The sequence below is a fragment of the Peromyscus maniculatus genome, chromosome 23, assembly GCF_049852395.1.
Source record: "Peromyscus maniculatus bairdii isolate BWxNUB_F1_BW_parent chromosome 23, HU_Pman_BW_mat_3.1, whole genome shotgun sequence".
Classification (NCBI taxonomy): Eukaryota; Metazoa; Chordata; class Mammalia; order Rodentia; family Cricetidae; genus Peromyscus; species Peromyscus maniculatus.
The window spans coordinates 50,884,471-50,897,733 of NC_134874.1; the positions used below are offsets into that span (position 1 = coordinate 50,884,471).

At 37.6% G+C, this 13,263-nt stretch overlaps 1 protein-coding gene across 1 annotated transcript in view; it reads left to right on the top strand.

The window, feature by feature from the left end:
• LOC143270435 (vomeronasal type-2 receptor 116-like) overlaps positions 1–11,488 on the top strand; it is a 37,668-nt gene extending 26,180 nt beyond the window's left edge. Inside the window, exons 5-6 of the mRNA XM_076560362.1 lie at positions 2,836–2,959; positions 10,575–11,488. Coding sequence (XP_076416477.1) covers positions 2,836–2,959; positions 10,575–11,488 — 1,038 coding nt within the window. The remainder of the gene's footprint in view (positions 1–2,835; positions 2,960–10,574) is intronic.
• Positions 11,489–13,263: the final 1,775 nt, after the last annotated feature.

Here is a 13,263-nt window from a genome sequence, read left to right on the forward strand (position 1 = left end):
TTTTTGTGTCTTTTGAGATTTGCTTTGTGACCAAGCATGTGGTTGATTTTAGAGAAGGTTCCATGGTGTGCTGAGAAGAAGGTATATTCTTTAGTGTTAGGGTGGAATGTTGTATAGAGATCTATTAAGTCCATTTGAGTCACAATATCTGTTAATTCCCTTATTTCTCTGTTATGTTTCTCTCAGGCATACCTGTGCATTGGTGAGAGTGGGGTGTTGCCATCTCCCACTATTAGAGTGTGGGGTTTGATGTATGATTTAAGCTTTAGTAATTTTTTTTTTTACAAATGTGTGTGCTCTTGTATTTGGGGGCATTAATGTTCCGAATTGGGACTTCATCTTGGTGGATTTTTCCAGTGATAAATATGTAATGTCTTTCCTGATCTCTTTTCATTGACTTTAGTTTGAAGTCTATTTTGTTAGATACTAGGATAGCTACACCAGCTTTATTCTTAAGTCCATTTGTCTTGAAAGTCTTTTCCCATTCTTTTATTTTATTTATTATTCTGAGATAGTGTCTTCTTTGAAGTTGAGGTGTGTTTCTTATATGCAGCAGAAGGATGGTTCCTGACTTCATATCCATTGTGTTATCCTGTGTTTTTTATAGGTGAATTGAGTCCATTAATATTAAAGGATATTAATGACCAGTGATTGTTAATTCCTGTTATCTTTTGGTGGTAGTGTTTGTGTGTTTTTCTCTTCTTAGGGATTTACTGCTGCAGGGTTAACTATTGCCTGTGTTTTTGTCAGTATATCTGACTTCCTTAGATTGACCTTTTTCTTCTAGTGCTTTCTGTAGAACAGGATTTGTGGATAGGTATTGTTTAAATCTGGTGTTGCCTTGGAATGCCTTGTTCACTCCATCTATGATGATTGAAAGTTTTGCTGGTACATTAGTCTAGACTGGCATTTATGGTCTATCTGTGTCTACATTAATCTGTGCAAGGACCTTCTGGCTTTCAAATGCTCCATTGAGAGATCAGGTGTTATTCTGATAGGTCTGCCTTTATAAGTCACTTGGCCTTTTACTTTGCAGCTCTTAATATTCTTTCTCTGTTCTGTATGTTTATTGGTTTAACTATTATGTGTTGAGGGAACTTTTTGGGTGTCTAGTCTGTTTGGAGTTCTATAAGCTTTTTGTATCTTTATAGGTATTTCCTTCTTTATGTTGGGAAAGTTATCTTTTATGATTTTGTTGAATATATTTTCTGTGCCTTTGAGTTGGTATTCTTCTCCTTCTTCTATTCTTATTATTTTTAGGTTTGGTCTTTTCATGTTGTTTTAGATTTACTGGACATTTTTGTGTTATGACTTTGTTGGCTTTAGTGTTTTTTTTTTGATTGAGGAATCTATTTCCTTTATTGTATCTTCAATGGCAGAGATTCTCTCTTCCATCTCTTGTATTCTGTTGTTTATACTTACATCTTTGTTTCCTGTTCATTTACTCAAGTTTTCTACTTCCTGCATTACCTCAGTTTGTGTCTTCTTTATTGTCTTTATTTCAGCTTTCAAATCTTGAACTGTTTCCTTCACCTGTTTAATTGCTTTTTATAGGCTTTCTTTAAGGAATTTATTGATTTCTTCCAATTTTTTGTTTGTCTTTCCTCAATTTCTGTAAGGGAATTTTCATTTCCTCTTTAAAGACCTCTGTCATCTTCTTAAAATCATTTTTAAGGTAAATTTATCCTGCTTCTTCTGCATTGGGATGTTCAAGTCTTGCTGATGTAGAACCACTAGGTTCTGGTGTTGCCATATTGGTCTTTATATTGTTGACTGTATTTTTGCACTGATGTCTACTCATCTCTTCCTCTACCTGGTTCAGTTGGTGTCTGTGTCTGAGGGAGACTCTCTTCATTCGATTGATACTCTTGGTCCAATTGGAACTCTTGTTCTAATCAGAGCTCTTGGTCCAATTGGTGCTGATGGACTCTGTGTCTCAGGGAGCAGCTGTGTTTTCAAAGGCTGAGTGGGTTTAGGAGGTGGGGTGGGGCCTTTACCTATAGGATCTAGTGGGGGATGGTGGTAGTCTGACCTGCCTGCAAGAGACCTGCCTGCTGGCCTCAAACAGGCTGCAATGGGTGGTGGTGTGGGGGTGCAGGAATGTGCCCTGGGCCCAAAGCCTAGAGGTTGGGTGATTGGCTATGTGAAGAAAGACTCACCTCTTAGTCTAATCTGCACTGATAGACTCTCAGAAGTATAGTTGTTAAGTGATTAACTAAGAAGGCAATTGATGAAAATTCTAAGTAATGATGTCACTAATGTTTGGAAGAAAAAACATAGCACTATTCTCGATATGGGGAGTCAAGGATAAAGATCACAGTAATGGATCATAATTCAGTGTCTATGGACTATCAGCATATGATGGTGTCAGGAGAAGCTGTGGCCATCCACCAATGGCTATACGCTCTTTCCTGAGAAATCTAAATCAGACTGAATGGTTGTAACTGTAATCTGGAAATGTAAAGGTAGACATGGATAGAGAGGCCTGACTGGGTTTATGTCTGACAACTCACCTGTTTCATAATTCATACAAGGAAGGATTTCTGGCTTTCTGCCTCACAGGAGAGAATATATAGATATCCTACACATTTCACAAAAGCTAGCAGAAGTTAGTCACAGTTGGGACACCATAATGAAATTTTGAACTTTCAGCATCGGGAAATGTGATAACTTCAACTCTACATTCCATACTACTATATGGAGACATCACAGTGACTCACAAATATGTACAATTTTCAGAGTCTGCTTGCAGTTTAAGTAGTTTAGCTTAAAAATATTTTAAGGCTGTGACTGATGCACAAAATTATGAAGATTTTTTTTCTGTGTTGCCCTCAGACTCCTCAATCTGTATGTACACAGAGCTGTGGTCCAGGTTTCTGGAAAATTCTGGAAGATGAAAGACCGATCTGCTGTTTTTCTTGTGTGCTTTGTCCAGAGAGTTACATTTCCAACGAGACAGGTAGAGAATTAATATTTTCCTCAATCTGCTTGTGAATGTAGGAGAAAACTAAGACATGACTGTGGTGTTGTGATGCAGTGTTTCTCCATATCTTTCCCACTCATCCCCATATTCATTAGTAATCACTGCTGATGCCACACAATGTGTGAACATTTGAGTAGCAGTCTTCATGTTATTGTGTCATCTGCATCCCCACTTCCCAAAACTGCCTTTCATTTCTTGGTAGTTTCATCTCAGCTCTTGCAGTGAGTGATCCATGCTATGTACTGCCAGGCAATATGAGGTGTGCAAGTGTCCAGGTTGCATGTGTATTTCTTGAATCAATGAATCCAATAATTCTTTCCTGAGAATAATTCCTGGACAAATACATGTGGGGCTGTTTCCTAAATGTACCATACATAGAAGTAATTTTTCAACACTTACAGTTTTCATTTATAATATCAAACATAGTATGAAAAACAAGTTTTTGTAAAGAAAGGCCTGGCTGCCTGTAGATCTTTGCCTGTAATGGTGGTCAGCCCTGAGATATATACAGCTAATGTTATATAGACATAACACATGGTATTTAGGAATACATGCATGCATACATACACATAAATCAACAATTAATGAAAAAGCAGGATAAATTTAATAAAAAACAAAACTATGTTGAGTCCAGGACAGAGATTAGGAAAAATGAGAAGAGAGGTAATAAGGTAATTATATTACAATTTAAATAATGAAAGATAACATAAAGAAAAATTGGTGAAAGTAAAATATGAAATTCTGATAATGATGACAATCTACTATTTAACTACTGGCTTCAATAAAACCAACACTTAAGGAACTGTATAACAAATAGAATGTGCTATCACAACAAATGAAAGTCAGGGAGATTAATTAAATAGAATTTAGTTTTCTAAAAGCTAATGTTACCATAGGTTAAATTATTGGCAGAGTGCTCTGTGATTGTCATCATTATAAGGGCAGGATAACTGGAAATATCTAATTGCTTAGTAGATGTCTTCAGGTAAAGTAAAGGTTATTAAATAACTCTGATTATTTTGATGTGTATGTGCATGTGTGCATGCATGTATGTGCCACAGCTCACATGTGGAAGACAGAGGACACCTTTGTGGAGCTGGAGAATTTTCCTTTACTTTGGCATGTGTTTAGAATTCAGATTCAGGTTATCAGGTTTGCATGATTAGCCCTTTTCTCTACAGAGTTATATATTATACTAACACCTACCCTGATTCTTAGAGCAATTGCTACATCAAGCATTTGGTTTTTGTTTCCTTTTCTTTTGATTTTGAAATTATAAAGAAATTGTGTTATTTCTCTTTCCTTTTCCTTGATGTGAAAAGTGTCATATACACCTTATTACTCTCTTTCACATTAACAGCCTGTAGATCTTTGATTGGGTTACATCATATATGTATACATATGATTTACTAATATAACTGTATTGTTCTGTATGACATTACTTGCATATATGTTCTTAGGGCTGACCATTTTGTATTGAATGACAAACTGTGCTCTTCCCTGGGGAAGACCATTTCTCCCCCTCTCAACATTTTGTAGTTGCATCCTGTTCTTTGGGTAGGGTTGGGGCATGTGGTCATTCTCCTGAATACTTTGGCATGTCTGTTGCTGTTGTCCCTGGTCAGTTCCACATATCTAGGTGGTCATGTTGGTAGGACTTATGGGTTCAGCTTATGATGTTACTAGGAGACACAATCTCACAGAAAAATCCCTGAACTTTCAATTTTTATCATCTTTCCACAACCTAATCTGAAAATGTTCTGTGAGCCCTAGGTTTGGGAATGGTTTTGGAGATTTATCCACTCGAGATGCCCTCCACAAATCTGCATTTGATTGGTCTATAATGGTCTCATCTGTTGTGAGGAGAAGTTTTCTTGCTGGGGGTATGTGTGGTGAAGACTACAATTATCTATGGGTATCAGAACAAACATTTACAGATTGTTGTTAGAGATTATGCTGGTTTAATAAATTAGTAATAATCCTGACTTCACTATCACTGAATACTTTGGTTTCAGGCAATGGAATGGTTTCTTTATTGTTGAGTGGGTCTTGAGTCCTATTTAAAGAGTTGTTGAATACTGTCAAGGTATGCAAGCCACTACTGCACCCTTAGGGTTTTGTGCTATGCTGGTCATTGATATGGCTCTTAGTGGACATAGCAGGCTAGGACTGTTGGTTGTCTCCATCATTTGGAAGTTTGCATGATGTCTTCTGGTACTGTGAAACCAGTCCTCAGGGAAAGGACATTCATGTAGGCTCCACCTCAAGGGTCTCTGGGCTCTGTTTCTGAAGTAAATGGTGTTGTCAGCAGTAAGGACTTACTTTTCAACTATGCAGGATGAAAAAGGGCAACATCGACAGGCAGTATGCTTTGGGATCCCCTTCACCAACCCTGGACAACAACTCCAAAGGAAGTTTCTCATGTCTGGTGTTGGGCTTGTGTTCATATGTTGGTCTTGGAGAGAGGAGCATCAGCCCATAGGAGAAAGATTTACTAGAACTCTATGTATCAGTATAAAGAGAATTAATGGTACTGCAGAGTTTTTCTAGGTATAGTAATATTATGAGTCTTTGTGGCTTTTCAGACATCCTTACTGATATTTTCCCACCTTCCTCCTTCTTCTGAATTTACTTTCCTTCCTCTTCCCTAAAGTTCCCTCATCCCATTTTCCTTTTCAGATCACATCACTTATTCTGGACATTCTTACTGTTATTTCACTCTCTTCCCTCCTTTATCTGTATTTATCTCTCTCTTACCTTCATGATTAGAGTCTCCCTCTTTTTGCATTTCCACCTTCTGATCATTCCTTCTCTGCTATTCCATTCTCTCAATCTCCATTGGCATCAGAAGGGTAGATTTTTTCATGAAGACTCATTAGGTCTCTGTCATGTTGGGCTTCAGCAGCAGCCACAGGGCATGTTCCATGGTCAGGAATCCAAAGAGGAACCTCATCGTCCTGAGGAAAGACATAAACAGAACCCCAGTGCCATGCCAACACTAGATTGGGTCTCCTCCACATGCTATTTGAAAGATCCTTCCATCGCTCCAGAGGGTGATTTGCAACAGGAGCCCTCCAGTGCTTGTCTGCATCGTTTACTCCAGCAGAATCCACTGATAAACTTACAGGAATTTTTTTATTTCTGTCTTGATTTCTTCTTTGACTCATTCATCATTAAGTACTGAGTTTTTTTTTTATCTCCAAGGAGTCTGTATATTTACTAGAGATATATTTGCTCTCAAGTTTAAGTTTTCTTGTGTTGGGATAAGATAGGACAGGTATTTCAATCTTTTTTATTTGTAAATATGTGTTTTGTGTTCCATGATTTGGGTTATTTTTGAAGAGCTCCCATGTTTTAAAGAGTAGACTAAATTTTCTTTGCAGTTTGTGGGGGATACTATGTAGATATCCGTTGAGTCTAGGAAATTTGAGATGTGACTTAATTCTGATTATTTCTCTTTATTTTTTCCCAGATGCCCTGTCTCTTGGATAAAGTGGGCCTTTGAATTCACACACTACTAGTAGATTGTTGTTACTGTATCACTAAACACAGCAGTACAATTTTTATAAAATTAGCTGCCCCAGAATTGGATGCATGCATGTGTAGAGCTGTAATGTCTTTTTTTTTTTTTTATAAACTCTTCCTTTCATTAGAGTGTAGTTTCCTGTTTTACTTTTTTCCAATTAGTTTTATATTATAATCTACTTTGCCAGATGTTATGGCAGGCATGCATGCTTGCTTCCTGAATGTATGAAACTGGAGTATTTTGTCTCTTGTTTCAGTCTAAGGTGGTGCTTATCTTTAAAATCAAGATATGTTTCTTATAGAGAACAGGCAGATGAATTTTGTGTTATGATCCAATCAGCTAGTCCACATTTTTAAATGAAGAATTGAGGCCATTGATATTTAAGAAATTGTAGAAACTTGTGTTATTTGTGGTCACTCTGCTGTTGAAATTAAAGTTGTTTTTTATGTTCTCAGTGGTGTTTCATGTTGTAATAATTATGTCTTCTTATTTCTTTCCACCATCTCTCTGCTATGGTCATTGCTTTCTTCAGTCTCAAATATTATTTCCTATATTTTCTTTAATTCTGGTTTGGTGGATATGATTTTGTAGGCTGTTTATGTCTTGGGAAGTTTTTATTTTCCTTCAGTTAGACATATATTTTTGCTGGGTACATTTCTCTAGGCTGGCCAACATAGTCTTTCAGGACTTGACATGCTGTGCTCTAGGTTTTTCTGGCTCCCATGGATTCCATTTAGAAATCAGCTTTATTCTCTTGGATTTTCATTTATATTTGCCTTGTGTTTTGTTTTCTCTTGTAGCTTTCAACACACCTTCTTATTATGTTTTTTGTTATAATTAAAATTTATTCTAAAATATTTTTCTTTGTTAGTATTTTAGTAATAATATGGATTTTCTTTTCTGGTCTTGTCTATTAGTGTACTGTGTGCTTCTTCTGCATATTTGGATGTATCTTGCCATCTGCTCCTCTTGGGTAGGCCTTCTTGTCTTTGTCCGATAGCTTTCAAGTGTGTTGTTAAGTTTCTGGTATGAAAATTCTCTAATTTCTTTATGCAGGCACTTGGTGCTATGCATTTTTCTCTTAGTACTGCTTTCATTGTGTCCCATCAGTTTACCTATGTTATGTGTTCATTTTCATTGAATTATAGGAAGGTTTAATTTCTTTCTTTATTTCTTCCTTGACCCGGAAGTCAAGAAGTCAAGACTTCAGTTTCCCTAAGTTTGTAGGTTTTATCTTGCTTAATCCATGGTGGTCTGATAGGATACAGAGAGTTATTTCAATATTTTTATAGCTATGCAGATTTGCCTTGTGCCCTAGTGTATGGTCAGTTTTGGAGGAGGTTCTATGTAGAAGGTGCTGAGAAGAAGATATATTCTCTTGTGTTTGGGTGAAATGTTTTGTAGATACCTGATAGGTCCATTTGAGTCATAATGTCTGTTAATTCCATTATTTCTTTGTTTAGTTTCTATCTGGATGGCCTATTCAGTGGTGAGAGTGTTGTGTTGAGGTTTCCCACTATTAATGTGTGGGGCTCGATGTGTGATGTAAGCTTTAGAAATGTTTCTTTCACAAATGTGCATTTGAGGCATAGATATTCAATATCAAGATGTCATCTTGGTGGATTTTTCCAATCATAAACTTCCTTCTCCATCTCTTTGATTAGCTTTTGCATGAGCCTATGCTGTTACATATTAAGTTAGTTCCATCAGTTTGCTTCTTAGGTCTATTTGATTGGAAAATATTTTTTCAATCATTTCCTCTGAGGGAATATCTACCTTTAATGTTGAGGTATGTTTCTTGTATACAACAGAAGGATGGATCCTATTTTATATCCATTCTGATGGATGGATACAAAACACAGCCAGTATGTTTTTTATTGGGGAATGTAGTCCATTGATGTAGAGAGATATTAATAACCAGATTGTAATTGTTGTTATTAAGTTGTTGGTGCTGGTGATAGTAGTGTGTGTGTGTGTGTGTGTGTGTGTGTGTGTGTGTGTGTGTGTGTGTGTTTTCCTTCTTTTGATTTTGTTGATGAAAGATTAACTATTGCTAGTGTATTTATGGGTGTTATTTAAATTCTTTGGCTTAGAGTTTTCCTTTTAGTAGCATCTATAGGACTGGATTTGTGGGTTGGTATTGTTTAAATTTGACTTTCGGTTTTTAAATCTATGGTTTTTGATAATTTCAATAGGTGTAGTCTGGGCTGTTGTCTGTTGTCTCTTAACATCTACAAGACACCTGTTTATGCCCTTCTGTGGTTTGGAATCTCATTTGAGAAGTCCTGTGTAATTGTTATAGGTAGCCTTTATATTTTACTTGGCCTTTTTTCCCTTGCAGCTTTTAGTAGTCTTCCTTTGTTCTATACATGTAGTGTTTTGGTTATTATGTGACGTGAGGAATTTTTTTCTGATCTAATCTATTTGTTGTGTTTTTTTTCTAAGCTTCTTGTACCGTTAGAGGCATGTCCTTCTTTAAGTAATGGAAATTTTCTTCTATGATTTTGTTAAATGTATTTTCTGTGTTTTTTTTTTGCTAAGATTCTTCTTTTTCTTTTCTGATTATTGCTAGATTTGGTCATTTCACAGTGTCCCAGATTTCCTTGATGTTTTGTGTTAAGAGTTTTTTAGATTGAGTATTTTCTTTGCCCAATGAAACTACTTCTTTTGCATTCAACATCTTGTATCTCTTGCATTCTTTTGGTGCTGCTTGAATCTGTAGTTCACATTTGCTCACTCAGATTGTTCTTTTTCTTGAAATTATTAAGTTTGTGGTTTTGCTATTGCTTCTATTTCAATTTTGATGCCATGGATACTTTTCTCCACCAGCTTGTTTTATTCTTGGCTTTCTTGACATTCTTTAAGGGATTTGTTCATTTCATCTTATTGTTCAATTACCTTTTAATCAATCTATTTAAAGGAGTGTTTCATTTCTTCCTTAAGGACTTCTATCATGTTCAATAAAGTTGTTTCAAGGTCATTTTCTTTTGCTTTGGCAATGTTGAAATATTCAGGTCTTGATAGCATGGGATGGATGGCTTTTGTGGGGTCATAATGCTTTAGCTGTTGTTTATTGGATTTTTTTCACTGGCATTTAGGCATCTGGGTTTAGAATGATTAGTTCTAGTCCCTGAATTCAAAGTTTCTCTTCATTCATTGGTTGTTTTCTCTCTCTGTTTCTGTTTGCTCTTTAGTTTTCTAGTCTTGGTGGCCAGGTTTTCTGGCAGCTGGTCTGACCTCTGGTCTAATTGGGAATCCCTGATCAAGTTGGAAGTTGTCCTTCTGGCTGTTAGCTTGGGCTTTCGTATAACAGGGTGTCACTGTTCTGACTGGTTTGCCTGCGTCTGTGATTGGGAAATATCTTTCTGTATGCTGTGAATGTGTTGCTCTGAGTGGTTGATAATTAAAACGCTAACTGGCCAGTAGCCAGGCAGGAAGTATAGTTGGGATAAACTGACAAGGAGAATTCTAGGAAGAGGAAGGCTGAGTCAGCAGAAGTCAGCCCATAGCCCAGGGAGCACACAGGTAAAGGCACGGAAAATGTGGCAACATGTAGATTAACAAAAATGGGCTGAGTTGAGTGTAAGAGCTGGTCAATGGTAGGCCTGAGTTAGTGGCCATAGAGTTATAATTAATATAAGCCTCTGTGTGTTTACTTGGGGGACACAAGTGGGAGAGATTTGTCACTAACACCAGCAGGCTGGGACACACATACAAAACTTTCTGACTACACACCTGAACAGTTGAAGTCTGATCAAACTGGTGTGGCTTAAGTTTAGAATTCTTTAAAGGATTACTTGACAGTTTTACTTCAATTGAACAAGTAGATTACAAATTTATTTTTATCGCCTTAGACAAAGAAGAATAAACTTGTCAGGCCATGGCATATCATGAGGTATTCATGGCAGACATTAGGAAGGGGATGTCTAAAGAGTTATTTTCCTTCTTGACATGATAGTAAGGCAGAATGAACAAGGCTACAAACAACCTCAGTGCTCTTCATGGCTGAAGTACAAAATGTAAATAATTGTAGAAGCTTAAATGTTGATTCATTTCCTCCCATAGATCAGCAGGAGTGTATCCCTTGCCCACTTCAAGAGTATTCAAATTCTGAAAGAAACATCTGCCTTCCCAAGTCAGTGACATTCCTGTCCTTTGAGGATTCTTTGGGCATGGCTTTGTCTTACACAGCTCTGTGCTTCTCTGTCAGCACAGCTGTAGTTTTGGGGATCTTTCTCAAACACCAAGACTCACCCATTGTTAAGGCCAATAACCGGACACTCAGCTTCATCCTGCTCATCTCCCTCCTCCTCTGCTTTCTATGTTCTTTTCTCTTCATTGGGCACCCAAGCGCAGCCTCCTGCATATTGCAGCAAATTGCATTTGCACTTGTGTTCACTCTGGCTCTTTCCACTGTTTTGGCCAAAACTATAACTGTAATTCTGGCCTTTAGAGCCCTGAAACCAGGAAGGACAATGAGAAGGCTGCTTGTCTCAGGCATCCATAACTCTGTCATCCCCATCTGTGTCCTGATCCAGTTTATTCTTCTTGGAGTCTGGCTGGGAACCTCGCCTCCCTATATTGAGGCAGATGCACACTCTGAACAGAGTCACATCATCATTTTGTGCAACAAGGGCTCACTTACTGCTTTCTACTGTGTGCTGGGATACTTGGGGATCCTGGCCCTAGGGAGCTTCACTCTGGCTTTCCTGGCCAGGAACCTGCCTGACACATTCAATGAAGCCAAGTTCCTGACATTCAGCATGCTGGTGTTCTGCAGTGTCTGGGTCACCTTCCTCCCTGTCTACCACAGCACCAAGGACAAGGCCATGGTGGCTGTGGAGGTCTTCTCCATCTTGACTTCCAGTGCAGGGCTGCTAGGATGCATCTTTTTCACAAAGTGCTACATTATTCTTGTTAAACCTGATGAGAACTCTTTGAAATATTTTAAGAACAAAACACAGTCTAGAAAAAATTGATTGTTTTGATGAATTGAGTCTTTCTCATAAAATCTTTTAATTTAGTAAAGTAATAATTGAACTTACTTAACTTTTCAGTATGATTTTCTGAAATACATATTTAAACAAAATATGCCTCACATACAGACAATCTATTTCCAAATAGAAACTACTACTGAAAATTCACTTTATTTAGGTATTCTTGTTACTTATAAATTTGTGGGCAATAGACATATTCAAAGTTCAATTACAGCCAAGAGAACAGCCCCCTGCAACACCAGTGAAAACCAGAGCCACAAGCCTACCCTGCACCAATTGGGAACAGGTAAAGCCCCATCTCTGGTCTGGGCAGACCAGGTCCCTAGTTCCTAGGCCCTGGGAGAAACACCCTGTGCCCTTCCCACAAACCATCGGAGCCCCAGGGTCTAGCCAGCTGCCCCTTCCCCCACCTCCTTGCTAAGAAAACGTTCCCCTGTGATACCAGTGAAAACAGAGACATAAGCCCACCCTCCACAAATTGGGAACAGAAAACAGGTTCCACCCTGCACCCATTGGGAATAGCTGCTCTCTGAGATAGAGCCCACTGGTGCCCATTGGACTAAGTTCTGCTCTCTGAGACACAGAATCCATCAGCACAGATTGGACCAAGAGCCTGGATTAGACCAAGTCCTCCCATTAGACCAAATGTAGTAATTGAACCAAAAGAGGCTCCCTCAGAAACAGACAGCACTTGCATGGAATGGAGGAAGGGATGGGTAGACACCATTGCAAAAATACAGTAAACAACATAAAGACCAATATGGCACCATCAGAACCTAGTGGTGCTATATCAGGAAGACCTGAACATCCCAAAGCAGAAGAAGCAGAAGAAATAGGCCTTTAAAATGGCTTGAAGAAGATAATAAAGATGAAATGAAAACTACCCTTAAAGGATTTGAAGAAAAGACAAACAAATAATTGGAAGAAATCAGTAAATCCCTTAAAGAAAGCCAAGAAAAAGCAATTAAACAGGTGAATGAAAAAGTCCAAGATTTGAAAACTGAAATAGAGGCAATAAAGAAGACACACCTGAGGGAAGGCTGGAAATGGAAAATCTGAGTAAACAAACAGGAACTATAGATGCAACCATCGCTAACAGAATGCAAGAGATGGAAGAGAGAATCTCTGACATTGAAGATACAATAGAGGAAATAGATTCATCAAAGAATATACTAAAGTCAAAAAAGTCATAACATAAAACATCCAGGAAATCTGGAACACCATGAAAAGACCAAACCTAAGAACAACAGTGATAGAAGAAGGAGAAGAATACTAACTCATAAGCATAGAAAATATATTTAACTAAATCATAGAATTAAACTTTCCCAACTTAAATGAGGAAATGCCTATGAAGGTACAAGAAGCTTACAGAACACCAAATAGACTGGATCTAAAAAAAAAAACCCTTGCCACAAATAATCAAAACACTAAACATATATAATAAAGAAAAATATTAAGAGCTGCAAAGGAAAAAGGCCAAGTAACATATAAAGTCAGGACAATCACAATAACACCTGACTTCTCAATGGAAACTCTGAAAGCCAGAAGGTCCTGTCCAGACCTTAGGCAGACAATAAGAGACCATAGATGCCAACCCAGACTATTATATCCAGTAAAACTCTCAATCACTATAGATGGAGCAAACAAAATATTCCATGATAAAACTAGATTTAAACAATACCTATGCACATAACCAGCCCCACAGAAATCACTAGGACAAGTCCAACCTAAGGAAGTTAGATGCAACCATGAAAATA